This window comes from Labrus mixtus, chromosome 9 (genome assembly GCF_963584025.1).
Source record: "Labrus mixtus chromosome 9, fLabMix1.1, whole genome shotgun sequence".
Taxonomy (NCBI): Eukaryota; Metazoa; Chordata; class Actinopteri; order Labriformes; family Labridae; genus Labrus; species Labrus mixtus.
In genome coordinates, this window is record NC_083620.1 from 13,186,933 (window position 1) to 13,207,870 (window position 20,938).

Genomic DNA, 20,938 nt, shown 5'->3' on the forward strand with positions numbered 1-20,938 from the left:
TGAAAGAGAAAAAAATAATCTTAATAGCAGTTCCTCAATGAAACGGGCGAATAAGACAGTAGTTACACATTTGAGCATGTCTACAATTATAAATTATTGCTTTTCTTGACTGAGTTAGTGTTGGCTCCAATGTTTTCACATTATGGTACCATAACTCGCCGTGGAACTGTGCTGAATTTTCAATATGGCTACCTCTTGACTTTTGGACGACCAAGTAAACAATAATTTCAAAATCTTTCAGAACTGATACCAATCTTTGAATATTTAGATGGATATATCCAGGCTTAAATATACATGACAATCCATCTATGTGTTAATTTGTTCAAGTTTTTATTTTTGTCATTTACTGTTTTATTTTTAAATATTAACCAATGTCTCTGTCTTCTAGATCCTTCTCTCTGTTTTCTGCATCGGGTGTCACCCGCCCTGACTGCACTAGCCTGCACCTTGTTATCCCCTTAGTGTCTGTGTAATTATTCCCTGCGTGTCCTCCCTCATGTTGCCAGCTGTGTGTGTTCCTCCACATTACCTTGTAGTAGCGTTTTCTGACTTACTCTTCGTGTATGATCTTTGCCTTTTATTACCTTGCGATTGCCTGCTCCTCTGAATTGCTTTTACTACACCCTTGTTGAGTATATACCAACAAATACAGCCGAATTAGAAAGCTTTCTTTTTTATAATCAGCAAATCAGGACTTTAATATAAACTGTTTCTGGAATAAGAAAATGGCAACTTTTTCAGATCCAATCAAAGTCTGCTAAAAGCTTGAACGCTCTCTGATTTTATTGCACCACATATCAGCCTCACCTCCTCCTCCTTTATCCTGAGTGATCCTGTTTTCTGACTGATTAGAGGAGACACTGGTGGGACTTCATACACCTGGTGTCTCTTCTTATTGTATTTTTACTTTTTTCATCCCCTTCACTTATCCGGCTGCATTACCTGTATCTTTGCAAACTATTTAAGACCCATCACACAAACCCTTATAACCCTTATAATCTCACCAGTTCTTTGTTCATAAATATATTTGTATTTATTTGTAATTCCTTTATTTATATTCTTCCTGTCCCTTTACAGCTACATTATCTTAATTCTCTGTTTTCCTTGCTGCCCTTTTCTCAGTGGCCGGTGGGTGCAAAGGCTCGGCAACAGCTGAATTACGTACATTTAAGAAAAAAACAGGCAGCATATTCAGAAAAGCTGAACACGTCCCAATATAATGCATGGCTGAAAAGCACTGCAAATGTAACAATAATAATGTTACATCAACAAGAATCGCTTTGCAATGAGCAGTCGGCGTTACGTTTGACTCCAGGGGAGACCATTGCGCGGTGCCTGGCTTGGCTCAAGGCATACCAGGGCCTGCTCTTTATGAACCCCTGCTCAGGTATCTAGAGATGGATACTGACAGGTGTGGGAGGGAGACAGAAAGTTCATTTATCATCAAACCACAAACTGAAAAACACCACCGGAGCAACATTTCTCTGGGCTCTGCCCCCAATCCATCTATCTAATCAGTGTATTGTGCAGGAACAAAACTTAACACGTACAAAACCCACACTGCTTTGAGAAATGGTGTCTGGATGAGTGATACCTCTGCTGGGGCAGGGGTAGATCTGCAATAGTCATTGTTTGATGACAGGGAGTAATGCTAATCTGTAGACAAGAGATTAACAGCAAGTTTAGTCTGGACTCAGCACGGTCAGACTGCGACAGCGGTGGCAGAGGGATGTGTTAGTGACTGAGCTCGTGTTTGTTTCATTTGCAGCACATTTCAGCCCCCTGCAGTCGTTTTGGAAGTCTGCATAAGCTTTGAAATTTGCAGCGTTTCAGAAAATGCCGCGCGTCTTTCTTAATGTAAATCGTTTCAGCTGTTGCTGAGCCTGTGCACCTAAATGCCACAGTAAATTTAATCAAAACAGCTATTGCATCATTATGAATTAAATCAACCATTACACTGTAAAAAGAGAACAGGACTGTCTGTACATTTTGCTTTCTGTTCAAACATATGCTGTGTAATGTTGTTTACTGTATACTGTGTTTGGTGTTAATATGACACTCATAAAACAGAATTAAGCAAAACAATGTGGAACATGTTCAAGCAGTTGGGAGCAGGCTTTGAGAAAAACAGAGATTAAAAGTACGAAAGTGCATTCTTTTTATCAGTGGATTTAATGCACATGAATTCACCCAAGATGAATGGCTGTACTGGCTAAAAGGGTTGTATAGAAGATAAGAGAGAAGGATACAATGGTGGAGAGGAGCAGATTTAGAGACTGAGGAAGTAAAACAGATTGAGGGAGGAGGGAAGGAAATCGGAGAAAATGTGGAACAGCGGGGGGGGAATTAAACAAAAAAGTCAGGGGTAATGAGAAAAGATGGAACATATGCAGAGAAAGCAGTGTGGAAGAAAGAGATGAATAGGGATAGAGACCGAGAGAGAATGAGGCATATCAGGCAAGGAATTTAGATCAAAATGACAGAAGGGAGAAGACAGAAAAGATAATCTGAAAAGGAAGAAAGAGAAAGTGAGTCACTGAGAGTGAAAACTTGAAAACAGCGTGGCAGACAGAGAGAGCAGGAGGCAAAGATAAGGAGAGAGGACAGGGAAGCGATGGTGGTCCTGATAGATGAGTAATGTCAGGTTCATTTCCTGAGGAGCAGGACAAGACAGAGCCCATTTAATAAGTGTCACACACACACGGAATAATGTTCCTTCAATTCAGATGACATTACACTGACTTGCATTCATTTTTGGGGACTAAGCCTAAACATAAACCTAACCTAAATCCCATTCTTCACCCGGAAAATGAATTAATTATGTCATGAGGATTTGGATTTGTTCCCAAAAGGAAGCTGGGTCCCTGCAGAGGAAAACAACATGAGTAATACAAGTGCAAACACAGACACACACAAGGACACACATCCAAAGAGCGTTAGGTGTATTGTCTCAGTAAAATATTTCAGAGCCACAGAGTGTGGCTGGAATAGATAACATGTCATCTAAATCTCATCTGATTTAATGAAACAGGCCTGCTGTTTAGCATGCTGCTTTCTGTGTGTGTGCGTTTGTGTGCGTGTCTCCTGTGTGTTTATTTCTGCTTGCAATACAGAGTTGCAAATGTGTCTATTTGTGTGTGTCTGCTTACCATGCTCACAGGTGCCGGCAACTTTAAATGCATTTGATCCGAGACATAAATGTGTTTTTGTTGGCATAGTAATGAGGAAGCGTAACAAAATGTCATAATAAAAAGACGTAATGTAATCATGGTTATTATATTAGAGGACATTTCTGTTCCATTGTCTGTGCCTTCATTTTTATTGTGCTCTATGTACAATGTCGTCAGCCTGTCGGTGTGTTTACAGTCCGTCAGCTGGTCTCTCTTCCGCTATACGGGTTCATTTTGTGCAACTGTTCTTAAGACCATTTCTCAAGGGAGCAATACAATTGGTGGTTTAATCAATGACCACCTGTCTGCTATTGGCTAATCAATGCCGGGGCAAACATTAAGATTAGCTCTTTGGTAAAGGCAGATAATTGACTGTACAGACTTGACAGGCAAGTGACGCATAGCCTTGTGCACGCTGGGTAAAGGACACAGAGACACAGATGGATGTGGAGCAGCAGATGGAGAAGTAGAAGGAAACAAACAGACTGAGATGGAGGAAGTGAAAGAGGAACCAGTGAGACAGGAAAGAATGGTGAAAGAAGACAAACCACACAGATCATGGATCATGGAAGGGTTCATTGACCTCTGGTTAATTGGCTCTTTCACTGATTAACCTTTTACAAAGACTCGGGAGACAACCAGCCACTGAGTCTAAGTGTTGTACACACGGAAGCTATCGTATAACTTAACAACCAAACTCTTCTTCTCCTTTGACCAAAGCAATGTTGCAAAATCTGACACCTGTACGTAACTTCCTGTGTGCAAGTTTCCAAGAAGCAGCAGATGTTTTCTTGGATTGAATATGAAATAATTATGGCATGCTTTTTGAAAAAAGTTGTTTGCTTGAGTGAGGTTTTTATGCTACCATTTTCAAAATCAAAACAATTTTTAAATACATGATTTAATATGACAACATTATAACATAATTATGAAATGATTGTCAGTATCATATTACCCAAGTCGTAAAATGAAAGCTATTTTGCCTCGAGGCATGAGACAAGAATTGTTCACTCCACTATTATTTAAATAAAAACCCTTCTATGCCCTGTTCTTTGTCATCCCCGTCCAGCCAAACCAACTTGTCTTGAACTGAAATAAAGATTATGGGAACTGTGGTCAGATCATAAAAGAGAGTAGCAATAAGATGATCTCGTGTTCAACACCCTGCTGCCTCATCAGATGAGTGTTTCAAACAGCCAGTACTGGCCTTACTCCAACCTGTTCTTGTTTCAATAAGGACCTATAAAGTAATCTTCAGGTTCTGAGTGAAATACACCAAGCTTTCGACCAACTCCAAATGATAGCCATCTACAGCAATGTAAGATGCAAAGACCAGGATGTCTATATACACTCATACTGAATCTCCCTGTAATGTTGATCGTATGAGTATACATTAGAGCCCAACCGATAAATCGGTCAGCCAATAATATTGGCCAATATTAGCATATCATGTGACTATCGGTATCGGATAATTTCATATCTGATGCCGATATGGCAAAGTTTATTGGATTTAAATATATTTCTATATCTTTTTTATTGATAATTGTAACTTTCTAATTTAAAATTAGTGTTTCAGTGCACTCTTGTTATTCTGGCCAATAAAGGCTTTTGTTCAGCTTTAAAACAATTCTTGTCTTCATTATAAATAGTCTTTATTTATCTATCCAAAAAGATTGAAGATAGATCTAAGAAAGATATCGGTTGATATTTTGGAAATTGTTTTCTTCGTAAAATTGGTATCAGTATTGGCTCCAAAATGTCTATATCGGTTGAATCAGGAGTGAAAAGCTGCTGGCTCTGTTAGACAAAAGAAGTACCCTACAAGTATCCTAACATAAGAGACACACTCTGTTCTACACGCCTGTCAGCTGGTTTAGCAGTTACAGACTTTGACATGGATCCTTGAAACTAGACATGGCAAGACTCTTCAGAAGACAGACCGCGATTATAAGAAGTTCAAGGGTAGCTTGGCGAGAAAATGTGTGTGAAATGACTGTACACTGAAACAAGGCAGGAAAAAGGGAAAGATAAACAATAGGCAGTGTGGGAGAGAAAGACAGTGAGAAGAGAAAAGCTGTGACCCAGAGAATCCAACGTGACAGTGTAATATGGAGATGCCACTAGTTAACATTATTTCTTTGGTTGACGAGCTGACAAGTTGCGTCATATTCCAGCAGACAGCAAAGACATGAAAAACGTCAGTGTCAGTCAGGATCAAATGTGCTCGGGTCTGACTCAGGTCAAACTGCAGGTGCACAGAGGTTCGAGAAAATATCAAAAATAAAAAATAAAATGATTTTTTATTTGTGTTTTGAAAGCTCATGTTTGCATTTCTTAATCTTCTGTTTCTGACGATCAAATGATGTTTTAGCTCTTCTGATCGTTACAGCTGCCTTAAGGACGGATGATTTGACTCTTGTTGCTTTGAAAGTACCAAATTAATCCTGATACCCCTTTTAAAGCTGAGGTACTCTCCTCCTGAGATGCTCATTTTCTTTTTCTGCTAAATGTAACTGGATCCACTTTAGTTGACTTCTAAAAAAACTGCTTTACCATTCTTCAAGTTTTTTTATTAAAACTTTGAGAATCCCCCCCCCCCCCCACCACCACCTCCCCTCCTCAAGAAAAATACTCTACAAAGTCTATTTGAAATCTTTTGTTATGCTAGCAGAGATGTAATTTGAGTTTGATTTTCATAAAATGAACCCCAACAAAAGATGTGAGAATCAAAAACATTTCTATAACCAAGCAGCAACTTCAATATGGAGACATGAATAGTTTCAAAATTGCAGATACAAGGAAGGTAACTAACATTGACCTAATTAAGCCGAGCTGACTCACATTGATGAAGCATCTCTTTTCATAGACAACCCTTACCTCTACAATGAATCATGTTATTAATAGGATTCAAATTAATTTAATTCCAAACTAATAACCTGTAAACTAATTTTCTTTTTTCAGTTTTATTAATCAAAGTTGATGTTCAAACTAAGACATCATATTTGAACATATCCAACTTATTTTGGATGTGAATCTCGAAGGTCTGACTGCATTTATTTATTCTGAGTGAGAGAGAGCCAACTTCAGCCCTGAGCTGTGTGAGACTTATCAGACATATAGTAGACATCATAGTGCTTCAATCTCATAAATCTTTCAACCGTACAAATCCATGTGTTATCACTGATAGAACCATCATAACTTCATAACCTTTTCATCAACTCTGCAGGTGACAGCCGCTACAGCTTAAGGCACACACTCCTTATCCAAACACTATATAATGATGCTGCTGCTGCACAGACTCATTAAAGACACCTTCATGCTGCTCATATGCCGATGGTGACGCCTCAATGCACTCTGCTATATCTCCAATTCAAACACTGACAAACTGTCAGTGCGTGTGCTGAACTGGAACACTGAGGAAGGTCTCTCTTTCCGTCCTGACATTCGGCCTGGTGACTGTGACCAACAACCCCACCCGCCATAACCGCAGTGCTACGCAAGCGAAGCATCATCTGCACAGAGTAAAAGAAGGGTGAACTGGTGAAGTTTTAAAGAAAGTTACAGTTGTATGTGTAACAACAAATAATGAGTTCCATACAGGACCAAACATTTCATGATTTTTCTTTTTTTTTGTATAATCATGGAAATTTGCTTTCATTCATTACATTCAAGGATTAGACATTCACACCTTCCAGGTCATTTTCAGCTCGAATGTCGCTTGTCTACTGGGTTTCTTTGAGTACACTTACAGGGTGCCTTAAAGAGTTTTAGTTCATGTACTCTACTTTTTGTCATGTAGTTTCGAAAGCGTTTTCCCATTTGCAAAAACAGACCATTGCCTTAATGATTTAAAAAAGCAGCGAAAATATGCAGATTTGAGTTCGGGGTTAATGGTTGTCCTTTTGTTTTATGAATAAAGGATTCAATGCTGTCTGGGAAACAATCCTACCCAAACCAGCTTAAAGTGCCGGTGCTGGTGTTGCTGCAACTAAAGCAGATAATTGGTGCAAGGCTTAATTAAAGACAGATAGCTCCCACTTCAAATTATTATGAAGCACAGTCGAGTAAAGAGTTTCATACCAGTAAGGGTTCTTGAAATACAAGACAGATGAACACATTAATATGACAATAAAAAGGATCTGCCTTGCATTGAGCATTTGTGTGACTCATCGCCACAGCGCATTATTTTTGTTGGAATCATATGAGACTCATCTGGACATCAATGTTTGGACATATTTGCGTGCCAAAAGCAGCTTGTATTTTACTTGAACTGTCCCTAAAGATATAGAAGATCATATTTCCCTTGCAGTTCACTGTCAGAGTGTCCACAGGGATGTCTAAAAGCCACTCACATGTCTCAATGTATCCCTCCTGAAGCAGCTGAGCTTTTAGAGTAAAAGGTATAGAGGCCTTAGGGATGCTGATCTCTGTGCCTATGGAACATTCGGTTTGAACGTGTGAGTATGTGGGTTTGTGTACATAGTAGCCTGTGTGTGTAAGTGTGCACGTGGAAATGGAAGGAGATCAATCTCCATTATCAGTGTGAATTGGATCAATAAGGAAGTCAGTTAACCCATGTCTGAAAAGGTGACTATAAAGTAACACGCCCATATACCAGAGATGTTCAACACACATGCATGCACCCACACTCAGAAATACCCTTACACACACTCTCTCTCTCACACACACACACACACACACACACACACACACACACACACACACACACACACACACACGCTCACTTTTATTGGAGTGGCTGGTTATTGAAATTTCTGTCCAATGGGAGAACTGGAGCATGTCAGAGATACATGAAGGTCAGTACTGCAGAGTGGCACAGTGTAGGTGAACCTTCCCACACATACACAGACAAGTGTGCACACACACACACACACACACACACACACACACACACACGCGCGCGCGCTGACTGCACAAAACGCACATGAACGGTGTAAGAGTGCTATAGAGAAAGGAACACGCCCCTCACTTTTAGTCAAATCCCCCGGGGAAATCACATATCACACCTCTTCCCTTGCTGTTCTGTTACCCACTTCCTCCGCTCTTTTCTTTTCTGCCTTTTATTCTCCACTCTATTCAAGTTTCCTTTCACTAATGCTCCGTTACCACAATGGAAGGACTGCAAATTGAATGGGACAGAAGGAGAATGGCACTTATAAACAACCCCCAAAAAACACAGTCAGATAATAAGAGAGAAATGAAAAGTGCATTTTGAACAGAGAGCACTTCTATCTATCTACATACAGTATCTTTCTATCTTTCTATCTATCTATCTATCTATCTATCTATCTATCTGTCTATGACAAACTGTCTATTACTCATGCTGCCTCTGCACTCCCGTCCTTATCTATCTTGCTGGTGTTGAGCTTCAGCAGAGATGCCAGATGAAGACAGAGCCATGTTCTCTTTTAGAAAGCAGTGTGGGTGGGCCACCCACTTTAAGTTTTAGATAGATTTTATACATTGGCTTTAAAAAAAAACAAAAAAAGTTCCAAGTTTATTTTGTGTGGCATAAATGGTTGAAATGAGGGGGGGGGGGGGGGGGGGGGGGCAGAGAAAGCTATGCATTTGGCTAATAATAATTGGCTTCCTGTTTGCCAACAAGGGAAATTATCTACTTTGAATTGTATTTGATTGTGTGACTTCAATAAATAATATTTGATAGAGCTTTAAATGAGTTTTTTTTAAATTATTGTCAAAAATTATTAATTGCATCCCCTACAAAGGTGGGCTCATGATCAGCAACACACCAGCATCTCTTTACTCTTATTTTTTATGACTGGAAAATAAAAATGGGATTTTGTCCAATTTCATCGCTTTAATCACTGCCTCTTGAAGTACTGTAATCAAACTAAAGTGAGGAAATACAATTCTTGATATATCAGTTAACTGAAAAAGATTAGTCTAGTTTGTTAATTAACGAGGGACTGACGTGACTCATATGTACTTACACCTGGTATACATGTACATGTAGATACAGTACTGCAGACATTTGCTGTCATCGTTAAAAAAAAGAGACTTCACTCTTTTAAGCTACAGAAACTTTCAAGCTTACAGTGGTGTTCTTGATACTAAAAAAGAAACAGATTCTGGGTGGAGTATTACTTTAAGAAATAGTTGCAGAAAAAGGACTTCTCTGTGGACTTCCTGCCTACATTAGTTGAATGATGACTCATGTGTTGTTTCTTTTTCTGCTCACAGCGGTTAATGTGCCTCACAGCCTGACAAAGACACCTCAAGATTTTATCTTTTTTTCTTCATGGAAGAATTAGCTTGAGAGTGACGCCTGTTTGTGTCAAGTAGGCTGTTCAACAGAAGATCTGTCCTCAAGCTTTGAAAACCTCTGGATGAATACAATTATCTTATATTGACATAACCTCAAAGTACATTATGAAGCCCGAGGGTTTGGAAAAGTGGCAAGTTATGTCATGTTGCATAAACTGTTTTACATTCCTTCTTTATGGATGAGAGCGCTTTTAATGAAATAATTTGCCCTTTGGAAGCATGAGTTTTACAACTACATTTACAAATAGCTTTTGAAGATAAAGGATAAAGGGTTTTCTTGATGAATGTTTATTCTGCATGTTTCTTGTCTTTCTTAAAATCAAGTAAATTCAAATCCTGCTTTGTACTACATGTACCACTGACACGTCACTCTAAAGCAGACAGGATAGAATAGATCTACATCTTACTGTCATGTCACCTTTCATGGACTGTTTAAAAAAAAACACATTTCAGAGAGCAGGTCTCAGGTCAGTTTCGCCCGTTCATTTTGACTACCGTAAACTCTGAGTTTGTTTTCATCATGGGGCTGGAGCAGCAGAGAGAATCACTCCCATGATTCTCCGCCAGCCTCAACGTCATCTTTTGTTATTGTTTTTGTTTTTGTGTGAAGAAGAAGAAAACATGACATTTAAAAAATCAGAGACTGCATGTTTGCTGTGTGAGTGACTGCTGTCAGCCCTGTCTTTCTTTATGAGTTCTACTCAAAATAAGGCCATGAATCATAATTAAAATGTCTTGGCTATATAAATGTGACAAGAATGGATCCTGTACAGGAAAGGGGAAAGTGCTTTGTGATCAACTTAGACAACTTAGACGTCAATAAAATATAGTTATTAATTATTCTTTACTTAACAGGATTTTACTGGTTTCAGGGTTGAACTTTAAAACAAGTTAAAAACTGATCTATAATTTATATTCAGCCACAAAAAAAAACAACTGTACAGAGATAAAAGGAGATGAAGAGAAAGAGAGATCTCATTGGAAGAAATATCTCCCATAACTTCACGTTATTGATTGTTGAAATGTTGTAGCATGAAATCCAGTTCTATATCTTTTAGTCCATTTCCAGGATGTTTTTAAATATTATGCAGGTTTCTGCAGCTAGGCTTATTAGAAAACGGTCTTAGAAATGGGTGACTAATTTACACAGAGAGGGGCAGAGAGACACAGAACAAGAGGGAGATTAAACATGAGAAATATCAACGGTGATCTGATATTTCATTATTAACACAGAGTACATATAGCCTTCGTCATTTTTTCAGACTCAATAAAGAGCTTTGCAAGTCACAAACACCTAAAATTGTATTACCACTGCGTCGTGGTTACTTTTGTTGAATCGATGTGTTAAGGGGCTATAAACAAAGACTGTTGTAAAGGGAAATTACAAATTGAGGGAAATACTATTTTATAAATGTATGAGTGATTTTGAAAGGAAACTGTTTCTCTTTGAAGCCAGAGGTTGATAATAGGCCACACTTATGTCGCGCTGCTGTTAAAGTTAAACATAATATTCCAGAATTTTCAGCTCCCTGCTTTGTGTGTAATTATATTCTCAAATCAGCCAACAAACAGCGAATGTGACGCGACTGTCAGCGAGCTGTCTGAATGAATGAGGAGCTCTACTCGTACTCTTTGGAGTTTGCACACCAGCAAATATACAATCAGGCGGTATATTTGGCCGAAGTGCATCTGTAGAGTGGTGGACTGTGGAAAAACAGGAAATAAGCAAACACTCGCAAAAACAGATACCCATGAACAAAGAGAAAAAGCTCGCTCAATTCCCTGCAAGGAACCACTTGAGATAAAATTCAGCAGCAATGAAGAATGCAGTCCATTTATCAAAGACATGGCACAAGCCATGACACACACAGACATAAACTCACACTCACTCTCACACACACACACACACACACACACACACACACACACACAGAGACATATATATACGTACAGTGCTCTGCTGTGAGGGTTGCTGTGCAGTGAAGGTGCCCTTGTGTCTTCGGTCATTTATCACAACATGTGATTCAAAGTGACGTAGCAGACCAAGCTCAGTTGTCCCTACTTGTATAAATTTATTTTCATCACTTTGAACTCTACAGCACGTAACGCTACAGTGGTGTGTCCCTGAAATGCAAAACACTTTACCCCCCTGTGTTTTGGATTTGCATCATACAGCCACTTTGAGACCTGAGAGAGGATAAATGCAGCACAGCAGGATAAAGCACCACAGCAGGAGAAAGGATTACATCAACAGAATAACTTTATATGAATCCAATATTGCAGGGAGTTTGGAGCAGGTTCAAGTGTTTTAATTATACATCAAATTACAAAGAATAAAAACTGAATAATAAAAACTGGAAAAATATCAACACCAGATTTACTGAATTTTTCTCAAGTCAGAAAACATCACTTAAGTTTAGGCAAATAATAAGAAACAGAAAGGATCATATGCTTCACTTCAACATATAAAAACAGATTATAACAAAACTATTAAAGTGATAATATTAAAGTTTTTGAAATTAATTTTAGATTCATTGGGTATGGAAGGGGGGAATTCAATGGCATTGTTCCACCACTGATGAAATTCATATTTATTTATGGGTTTTGGCCTAAATGGTAAATGGACGTGAGCTTGTATAACGCCTTTCTAGTTTCTGACTACTCAAAGCGCTTTCACCCCAGAGGTCACACCACCACCACACACTGATGGTAGAGGCTGCTATGTGAAGTGTCCATAAGTATTAACTGATCCCTTCATACGCATTCACGCGCCGCTGATGCAGTGGCGGGAGCAACCTGGGGTTAAGTGTCTTGTCCAAGGACACATCGGACATGTTGCTGCAGGAGCTGTGGAACGAACCCTCCACCTTTTGGTTGACAGACAACCGACTCTACCACTGAGCCACAGCCACCGTACACCTCTTCGGAGGAGGGACAGAATATTTATACAGAACCCATGGACTTCACCAGCTATCTGTATGCAATGTAGTTCAAACAAATTTAACCTCAACACACCAGTTTTAACAAATTAATAATACTAGATGTCAAATATGTATGCTCACAACATGGATGTGTTTACCAGGATGTGTGTACTCATAAGCTCCTAAACTGTAGGCCTAAACTAGTGGTTAATACATTTCAAGAAAGTAGATTCTACTGGACAGATCAAGAAAACGCTAGCTTCACATTCACAGTGCTGAAATCTAGAGGTGGATGACTGAGAACCTACACAGACACATTAGTGGTCCAATTATTTTTACCAGATTATTATTGATGTAGAAAGTTTACTGAAGGGTTTTCATCTTTACTGTTTGTTCTGTGTCCCTGAGTCAGCACCAGTCAGTGCTTTTGCTGCATAGAAGAGGGTAAGGGTTAGTTTATCTTGCACAGAACAGGTGGGTGGTATTTTAATGCCTGCTCTGCTCTCACACAAGCCAAAGGAACAACCCCCCCCGAATTCACAAGTGAATTATGCACAAGAGATGTGTCTTGACGCTGGTCAAAATAATGCTTTTTATGTATGTGCATGTACCTACTGCATACATGCAATGTAATACAAACCCTTAACCTGTTAAATACAGAACATAAAAAAGTAACAAAGTCTGCAAGCTTGTTCACACATCCCTCAGCTTGCACCACACTCTGGATCAGTTGATACACTGACCCAGCTTGCCCACAGCCATCACCAACCAGGCGATCGATTTAAGCTGTCAACTCAAAGCACATTCTCTGCTGCTGCAGCTACTACGTATGCATGTCACGCCTTACCTGTTACCCTCGAGTCCCCTGGCGTTTGCAACAGGGTTGGGAATTGTAACATGTTATGGATCCTGTTCCCAATAGTTTAATTCAAGCCACAAGCGATCAATGTGATAAAACAGAGAGGAAGAACGCACCGCTAGTAGACAGAAACTCAAAGGGTGACAGTGATAGCTGACTTTCACATGATGATCACAACAACACTATGGATCCAATAGATTAAAAAAAATAAAAACTTAATAAAAACCACAGGTTTTCCACAAACTGTTACTACAGTGTCTGGGTCACAGAGAACACAGCTTCTGCAGACGTTGAGGGCCATTAAATACAGCTGCTATCTGGTGGTGCAAAATGACCTACAATCCATTTTCCCTGTCGTGGCTCCTCCACCACATCACATATGGTACATCACCGTACTGCCTACATAGGTCGCTGGTCCTGTGCTGCCAGTGGAGATCATTTGTTTCAATCTTATAGGCGTCAAGTGTTCACTAACTCTGAGCTCTAGTGTTGCGTTTGTGTGTGTGTGTGTGTGTGTGTTTGTGTGTGTGTTAAAGTGCTAAATGTGCTGAATTTCACGATCTGTATTGGCTGCTTCATGCACATCAGGCTGCTGGTTCGTACATTAAAGATAAAAGCAGAGTAAGAAGAAAATCATATTAAAGGTTAAACATTAGGCTGAAATGTCCAAGTCAGGTCTTTAGGAGAAAACGGTTTCCACATGTCTGAGTGAAAAACTGGAAATTTAGTGACAGCTTTTATTTCAAGTCATCATTGGATTAATGGCTGATGAATGAACTGCATGTCTTCCTTTTATTGCTTTTTTGCTTGGCAAAAGTCCAAATAATCTTTGGATGCGTTTTTAATCACTAATTATAACCCTTTCAGTGAGAACGCACACTAAGCTCAAATCAGCACAAAGTACGTTTTTTTTTAGTAATAATATCTTCAAGAGAAACTTGCATCATAATCTTTCTCCATGGCTCACCTGTTAAGCCCTAGAGCCAGACTTTCAACATCTACCTGCTCACTCTTTTAAAATACAGGAGGTAAACATGGACAGTTTGTTGAAATTGTCAGGAAAAAGGGGTACAGGTAGAGGTGTTATGACAAGAGCAAAGTTGAAATGAAAGGGCTGTCGTGTTTGGAGACCAGTAATTAAAACAGTGATCTGGCATCACAATTTCAGATGTCTGAGGTCAGATCAGAAAACAGATCAATGGCAAGCATCAACTTGCACACTCAAAAGTAGGACAGAACAAGAATGAATTCCCACAATTTCTTTTTTGCATTATCCTCCAGCAGTAAGCTCAGCCCTGTTTGTCCCACTCTCTAAAAAGTGTTACACTGCAACTTTAGAAAGCTAAACCTTCTCTGTCCAGCAAAACACTTTCATGTCAATAAGGTCAATCCATCTGGGGCACTGCACTGTGGAGTTCCTGGACACAAACTTGCTATCACACAAATATACACAGACACAATAACGTGCCATGCTATTGTTTTTAAGTCATAATGGCCTTATTCCATCAAGAACTTTCCTTTGCTTTAGGAACATTGTGTTTTTATAAATGGGAAGAAACTGCAGAGACATCTGTGGTGCCAAATGGCGGTGATGACAGGGAGTGATGCAGAGAATTGGCAGGGAGCTGGGGGAGGGGTTTAGGGATGTGATGGGGGGGAATGGGTGGGAGGGTCAGGGCAGGCGGAAAAACACACCTGTAACCAAGTGCTGCTTCAGGTTCTCTTTAAATGTTGTCTACACTGTTGAGCACAAGACTTCATACAGTGATCAGTGTAGGTACCAATTGAAGTCTAGTGTTTAAATATGGACAGTTATTAAAATGAAAATACATTTTGAATTACTTAAGAACATGTAGAACAGACAGGCAATGTAATATGTACTAAAGATCTACTAGCAGTTGCCTCAATATTAGTATTAATTAATCCCATTCATACACATTCATAAGCCACTGATGCATCAACAGGAGCAATTTAGCCTCAGGACACAAAACATTTTATGATGTCTTGAAACACATTAATACATTTAGATAACTTTTCCCCAGTCGGGGGCATCCCTAGGATCCACAAAAACACTTTTTTCGTTGAATTTTAAGAGTGAACTAGCCTCTCCCTCACAAATACAGACGCACAAAAAGCTCCACCCAGATTCCCTGACAAAATAATCCTCACATCTGTTCAGCTGGAGACTGAGAGGAGATTAACCTGCTGCTTTTACTGCCTCATTGGCACACAAGCACAAACAAATCTACAATCACACACATACATTCAGCAATATCACTCCTACATCCAAAAAGAAATTGTACAAAGGCATGGGTTCACGCAATTACACGGATTCATGGCAGCACAAATACAGAAATATGCTTAGCATTTGTGGACGCTCAGACGCTTCCCATCACAGACATCTGCGTCTAAATCTGTTAAATCAGAGGATAAGAGTCATGACATCACCAAAACCCTTTCATGGAACCGGAGCCACAAAACTGCTAAAAAACCTCTCTGTACTAAGAAGTTAATAGAAAGAGACTTTTCTCTAAACACACTCTTTATTTCAAGCAGCTCCTGCAGGTGGTGCTGCATGCACCGCATGTTCAATGGCAAACTCACAGAATTACAGTAATGCTGCACTTCAACAACAAACCACTTACAAACACAAAGGCTGCAAGAGAGGAATGTAGCTGGGCAAGATGACAGAAGAAATGTGTATGACACACTGTAAAGACACAAACACACTCCACCCAGGTTTGTTTGAAATGAAAAGGAGATTTCTTGAGCTGTAAACCAATCAGAAACAAGGACACAGCCACATAAGTACATGTTGTATGTGTGCATATGTATATGATCAGATGTGTGTGTATTTATGTATTTGAGCTTTGCCCTGAAACACACTGAAATACATAAAATGCACAAGTACTTCTTTGAACAAAGTATGATTAATATGGTTATTTATCTCTTTCATGTTTGAATGGCAAAACCCGCGATTGTAAGGTTGTGTGTCATCAAAGTGTGTGCACGTGCTCCTACGTCACTGCGTGTGTGTATCTGCCTAGGTAATTGGATCTGAGCAGAACATGTCGACGCTGGCAGCCAATCAAACATAATTTTTTTTTCTATTTTCCTGCCAGCATCATTAAATCTCTCTGCATGCAGGCACAAACACCCAAAACACACCCGGTGTAAGGCCAAACACACACTCTCAGCTAGTGCATGTTTGACCGTGTGAGTATACATAAAAGCAGCTATTTTAAATTTCAGCCTGTGTGTATCAAATCAGAGTAACACAAAAGACCCAAACAAGATGTCAAAGGGAGAAAAGCTAGAGGCTTGCCGCTCTGGGGATTTCAAAAACAAATTGCATCAACTCAACTGTAAAATGTAGTATCCTATAACACACACACACACACACACACAAACTTGCAAGTGACACACACACACACACACACACACACACACACACACACACACACACACACACACACACTCAAACAACCGCCATTCAAACAAAAATGTCACTGTCTTTAATTTCCTACCTTTCATGTTTATTGCTGTTTTGTTTTATCTTTCAGTCTTTTATCTGAGCCCTCCCTCAGACACACACACACACACACACACACACACACACACACACACACACATCCACAGAGACACAAACACAGAAGCTCCAGGCAAGTAATAAGTAACTCACCGCCTCAATCATGAGGAAGAATAAGACAGAAAGCTGCAGCAACAGGAGCTGAAACTTACCTCCTCTGGACTAAAGTTCATTGTGCCCAAGAAACAAGAAGGGTTAGGGGACGACAGAGGGACAGGAGTGTGTTTGTTTAATGGGATTTTGAGACCTATTTTCATGAGGAGTGTTTTGACGTGAACATATCATTGTCTTCAGTTTAGTTGTTCCAGACAGGACAAAGACAGTTAAGAAGAGGACAGGAAAAGGAAGAGAGAAGAGGGCATAGGGCGTGAGGTGTATAGCATCCTGTTTTTCAGACAGCGTGCAGGAGAAGAGAAGGAGAAGAGAAGAGAAGAGAAGGAGAAGAGAAGAGAAGAGAAGAAGAGAGGAGAGAAGAGAAGAGAAGAGAAGAGAGGAGGAGAGGAGAGAAGAGAAGAGAAGAGAAGAGAAGGAGAAGAGAAGAGAGGAGAAGAGAAGAGAAGAGAAGAGAAGAGAAGGAGAGGAGAAGAGAAGAGAGGAGAAGAGAAGAGAAGAGAAGAGAGGAGGAGAGGAGAAGCAGAGAAGAGAAGAGAGGAGAAGAGAAGAGAAGAGAAGAGAGGAGGAGAGGAGAAGCAGAGAAGAGAAGAGAAGAGAAGAGAAGAGAAGAGAGGAGAAGAGAAGAGAAGAGAAGAGAAGAGAAGAGAAGAAGAACAATCTTACCTGGAGTTGCTCGGACAGTGCAGTGGACTGTCTGGTATTCAGGGCTGGAGCTGAACTCTCCTCAGGACGCAGAAACACTTGCTGACCGCGTCTGCAGGCATCAAAAATAAGAGTCAGGACGTGATTGTGTGTGGTTGCTGTGAACACATGGAGTCAGCTGATACTCAGTCTGATAAAAATGAAAATGTACACACAAACACACACACAACAACTTATCTTTTCCCTGAACCACAGTGTGCAGGAATTTAAAGGTGTGTGTGAGGGAATGTAGCGTGAAAGGTGAGGGTGTTTACGTGTGTGTGTGTGTGTGTGTGTGTGTGTGTGTGTGAGAGAGAGAGAGAGAGAGAGAGAGAGTAAGTAAGTGAAGTCCTTACAGGTCCTTTCCTTTCTTCCTCTCGAACGCAGTCATGTCATCTCCACCTGTCGTACGCAGAGAGAGCGCTGGAGTCACACACACATTCACACACACAGCGGACGCACCGATGCACACACTCGCGCTGGCAGTCTGAGACGCACACTGGCTGCGCTAACACCACGAGCCGCAACGCATAAGCTGAGAGTGAACACAGTCCCTCCTCCTCCTCTCTCCTCTCTCCTCCCACCTCTCCCTCTCTCACTCTCTCTCTCTCTCCCTATCTCCTTCTCTCTCGATTTCTCTCTCTCTGCTCCTCCTCTGGGTCTTACTGCCTCTGTAATCACTTCTCATGGTTTAGTTTCCAACTGTCAGCACTGTCAATACTATCTGTATGTACACTGGGAGGATATATGCTAAGGTTGATTCACTATCAACTCATGGAGAAGAGGGGGAATCATGAAACCTATCCCAAATACTAATTCCATCACTAATAATATTAATATTATTTAAAGATTTTTTGGGATGCTTTTATCATCACAAGAAACCTTGACTGTTTTGTTGATTTGTTTAAACATCTCAAATGACCTATATTTTTTTATTGTTTGACAGGGGCCCTCTAATGGACATAAAAATTATTACACATCATTTCTTCTCTCATTTCTTCTCTCATTTCTCCTCTTCTCAAATGCTAAGCTAAGAGCGAAGGTGGCATGTTTATAACATTTAAGAATTTGAGATTGTGGTTTTATTCCTTTAAAACACTATGACACAAACAATTCATGTTGGCTGATATCTTACAAGAAGTCAAATTTTGATTACAATTTGAACCTCACATTGAACAGGTTGTTTAAGTGGCATTCACCTAAAAGGTAAAGGTAAGACAACAGAAAATGTTTCTTAGAGTCTGTTAATCTTACATTTCTGTGGCGCATTGTGACGCAGTGGTCAGTGCTCGCGCTCCATGTATGGAGGCTATAGTCTTCCAAGCGGGCGGCCTAGGTTCGAATCCAGCCTCTGGCTCCTTTCCCGCTCTCTGGCTGTCGTTCCCCACTCTCTCTCCCTGATTTTCGACTCTATCCACTGTCCTATCTCTCATTTAAAGGCACAAAAAGCCCAAAAAAAATCTTTAAAAAAAAAAAAAAAAATCTTACATTTTGACACTTTACATAATCAGCTAAAAACATCTGACATTTTTTTCCCCATTTGATCGAAAGCTACAGAGCAGTTAAGAGAATTGTATTTTTCATATAATTTTACGATGGTAAGGTTATATCTTTAATTAGGTCTATAATCAGTGTTAGTTAACTAAAGCTACATTATCGAAAAAAAACCAAACATGCCTGAGTTCTTCAAACATGCAAAAGCTTTACGAAAAATAAACTGTATAATTTTCCCATCAAATACTATTTTTATATTTGATTTCCACCTTGAATAAATTTTACAACACACTAGTTATAAAATAAATCCTCATTTAGCTCCTAAACGAGCCGATCACAAACATAGTCACATCATACCAGTGCTCTGTTCATCTCATCAGCCGACAGAGTCATCATATCAGCCCCCCACTGATGCAGGAGGCGTCCTGTGTGCCGCTAACAGCTGAATGCGTAAGGTGACATTGGCAGTGACGTATGCAGTACCAGAGGTTGAATAGGACTGTCTAATGTGGTCCATCAATCTGACAACAAACAAGAAAGTCATTTACTAAATACATGCTTCTCAGGAGCTGCGCACAATTCACACACAACGTCAAGTTATATCACATTGAAAATGTCTATCTTATGCGGCTGTTTCAGGGCAATGCTCGTGATAGTTATAGTTTCAGATTCAGAGTTTTATTAATCCTAAGGGTTTTTTTTTAGTAGTTCTGGTGAGGAAAAGCTTTCTTTCCAAACGGTGCTTTTTCAAAGGCAAGGGAAATGTCAATCACTTTCATGGGCTTGGGCAGAATACATTTGAAGCTAACTCTGGTAAATAATCACAGTGGTTGGATTCCATCCAGCTAATGAAAGCAGCTCTTTTAATTCTAAGGAACCGAGCTGCTTTGGTTCAAGTGCTGAAAATTGGTCTGACCAGGAGAATTTGTTTGGGAAAAACAATCAACACTAAAAAGTGCTGTAACACGTTTACTTGAGGCTGAAATGGATTGAGATTTAATTAACAAAAGATCTTTGAACATTTTGGATTTTTTTAACCACTTGAACAAAATTGCATTTCAAGAAAAGTCATTCTAAGGGTTTTTGAAACTTATTAAAACTTTGATTTTCTTCTCTGCTGTACTACACTGCCACTAACAGAATGCTAATGTTGAATTAATTATTGTAGCGAAATACAAATGTACTATTATAGCATATTAAAAAGAGTGTTTTGCTTATTCTTCTATACAACTTTTTTCTCTGGTATTGTGTATGACATTTGTTTGACATGGATTTAAAAATCAATTTCTTTTGATTTTTTTTAATCAATGCTTGGAGAGGTCGGGGTGAAGAAAGATGGAGTTGACAGGAGGAGCCAGGCGGGGTTGGTCCTTTGATCCTAGAGCCATGGAGTGATGTTGAGGTGAGTGTGAAAGGTTACTATAATACAAAACACCCTGAGACTCTATTAACTAGTTCTAATAGCAGCAAGATACACTGAAAGATAGACAGCAATCTAAAGGTTAATTTTATCAGAGCTTACATGTGCTTGGGGAACACGCAGGCAGCCAGGGGAGTGCAAACACACCTGAAAAAAAGGCCGGTTCAAAGCAAATTCCCCTTATAGACTGTCTCCCCTTATTTGCTTTGACCACGGGCTCTAGATTACCTTTTATAGCCACTCACTCCCAAACACCCCCTCCCCCAAATACACACACATACACACACACACACACACACACACACACACACATTACTTTGGCTGAACAGAGAATAGTGTATTGATTCTTGGTTTTTGATTAAAACAGAGCCTGTTGTTGCTGCT

General features: G+C 39.8%; 1 protein-coding gene across 2 annotated transcripts in view; it reads right to left on the reverse strand.

Moving 5' to 3' along the window:
* LOC132980289 (cGMP-dependent 3',5'-cyclic phosphodiesterase) overlaps positions 1 to 20,938 on the reverse strand; it is a 145,380-nt gene that overhangs the window by 77,498 nt on the left and 46,944 nt on the right. The window contains exons 1-2 of one of the 2 annotated variants that reach the window (XM_061046339.1): positions 17,997 to 18,178; positions 17,623 to 17,713 (exon numbers count right to left, since the gene is read on the reverse strand). In XM_061046339.1, the coding sequence (XP_060902322.1) occupies positions 17,623 to 17,713; positions 17,997 to 18,031 (126 nt within the window). In that variant the 5' untranslated portion in view covers positions 18,032 to 18,178. Of the gene's footprint in view, positions 1 to 17,622; positions 17,714 to 17,996; positions 18,179 to 20,938 lie in introns of those variants that run through there. The other variant, XM_061046338.1, reaches the window with a different exon arrangement.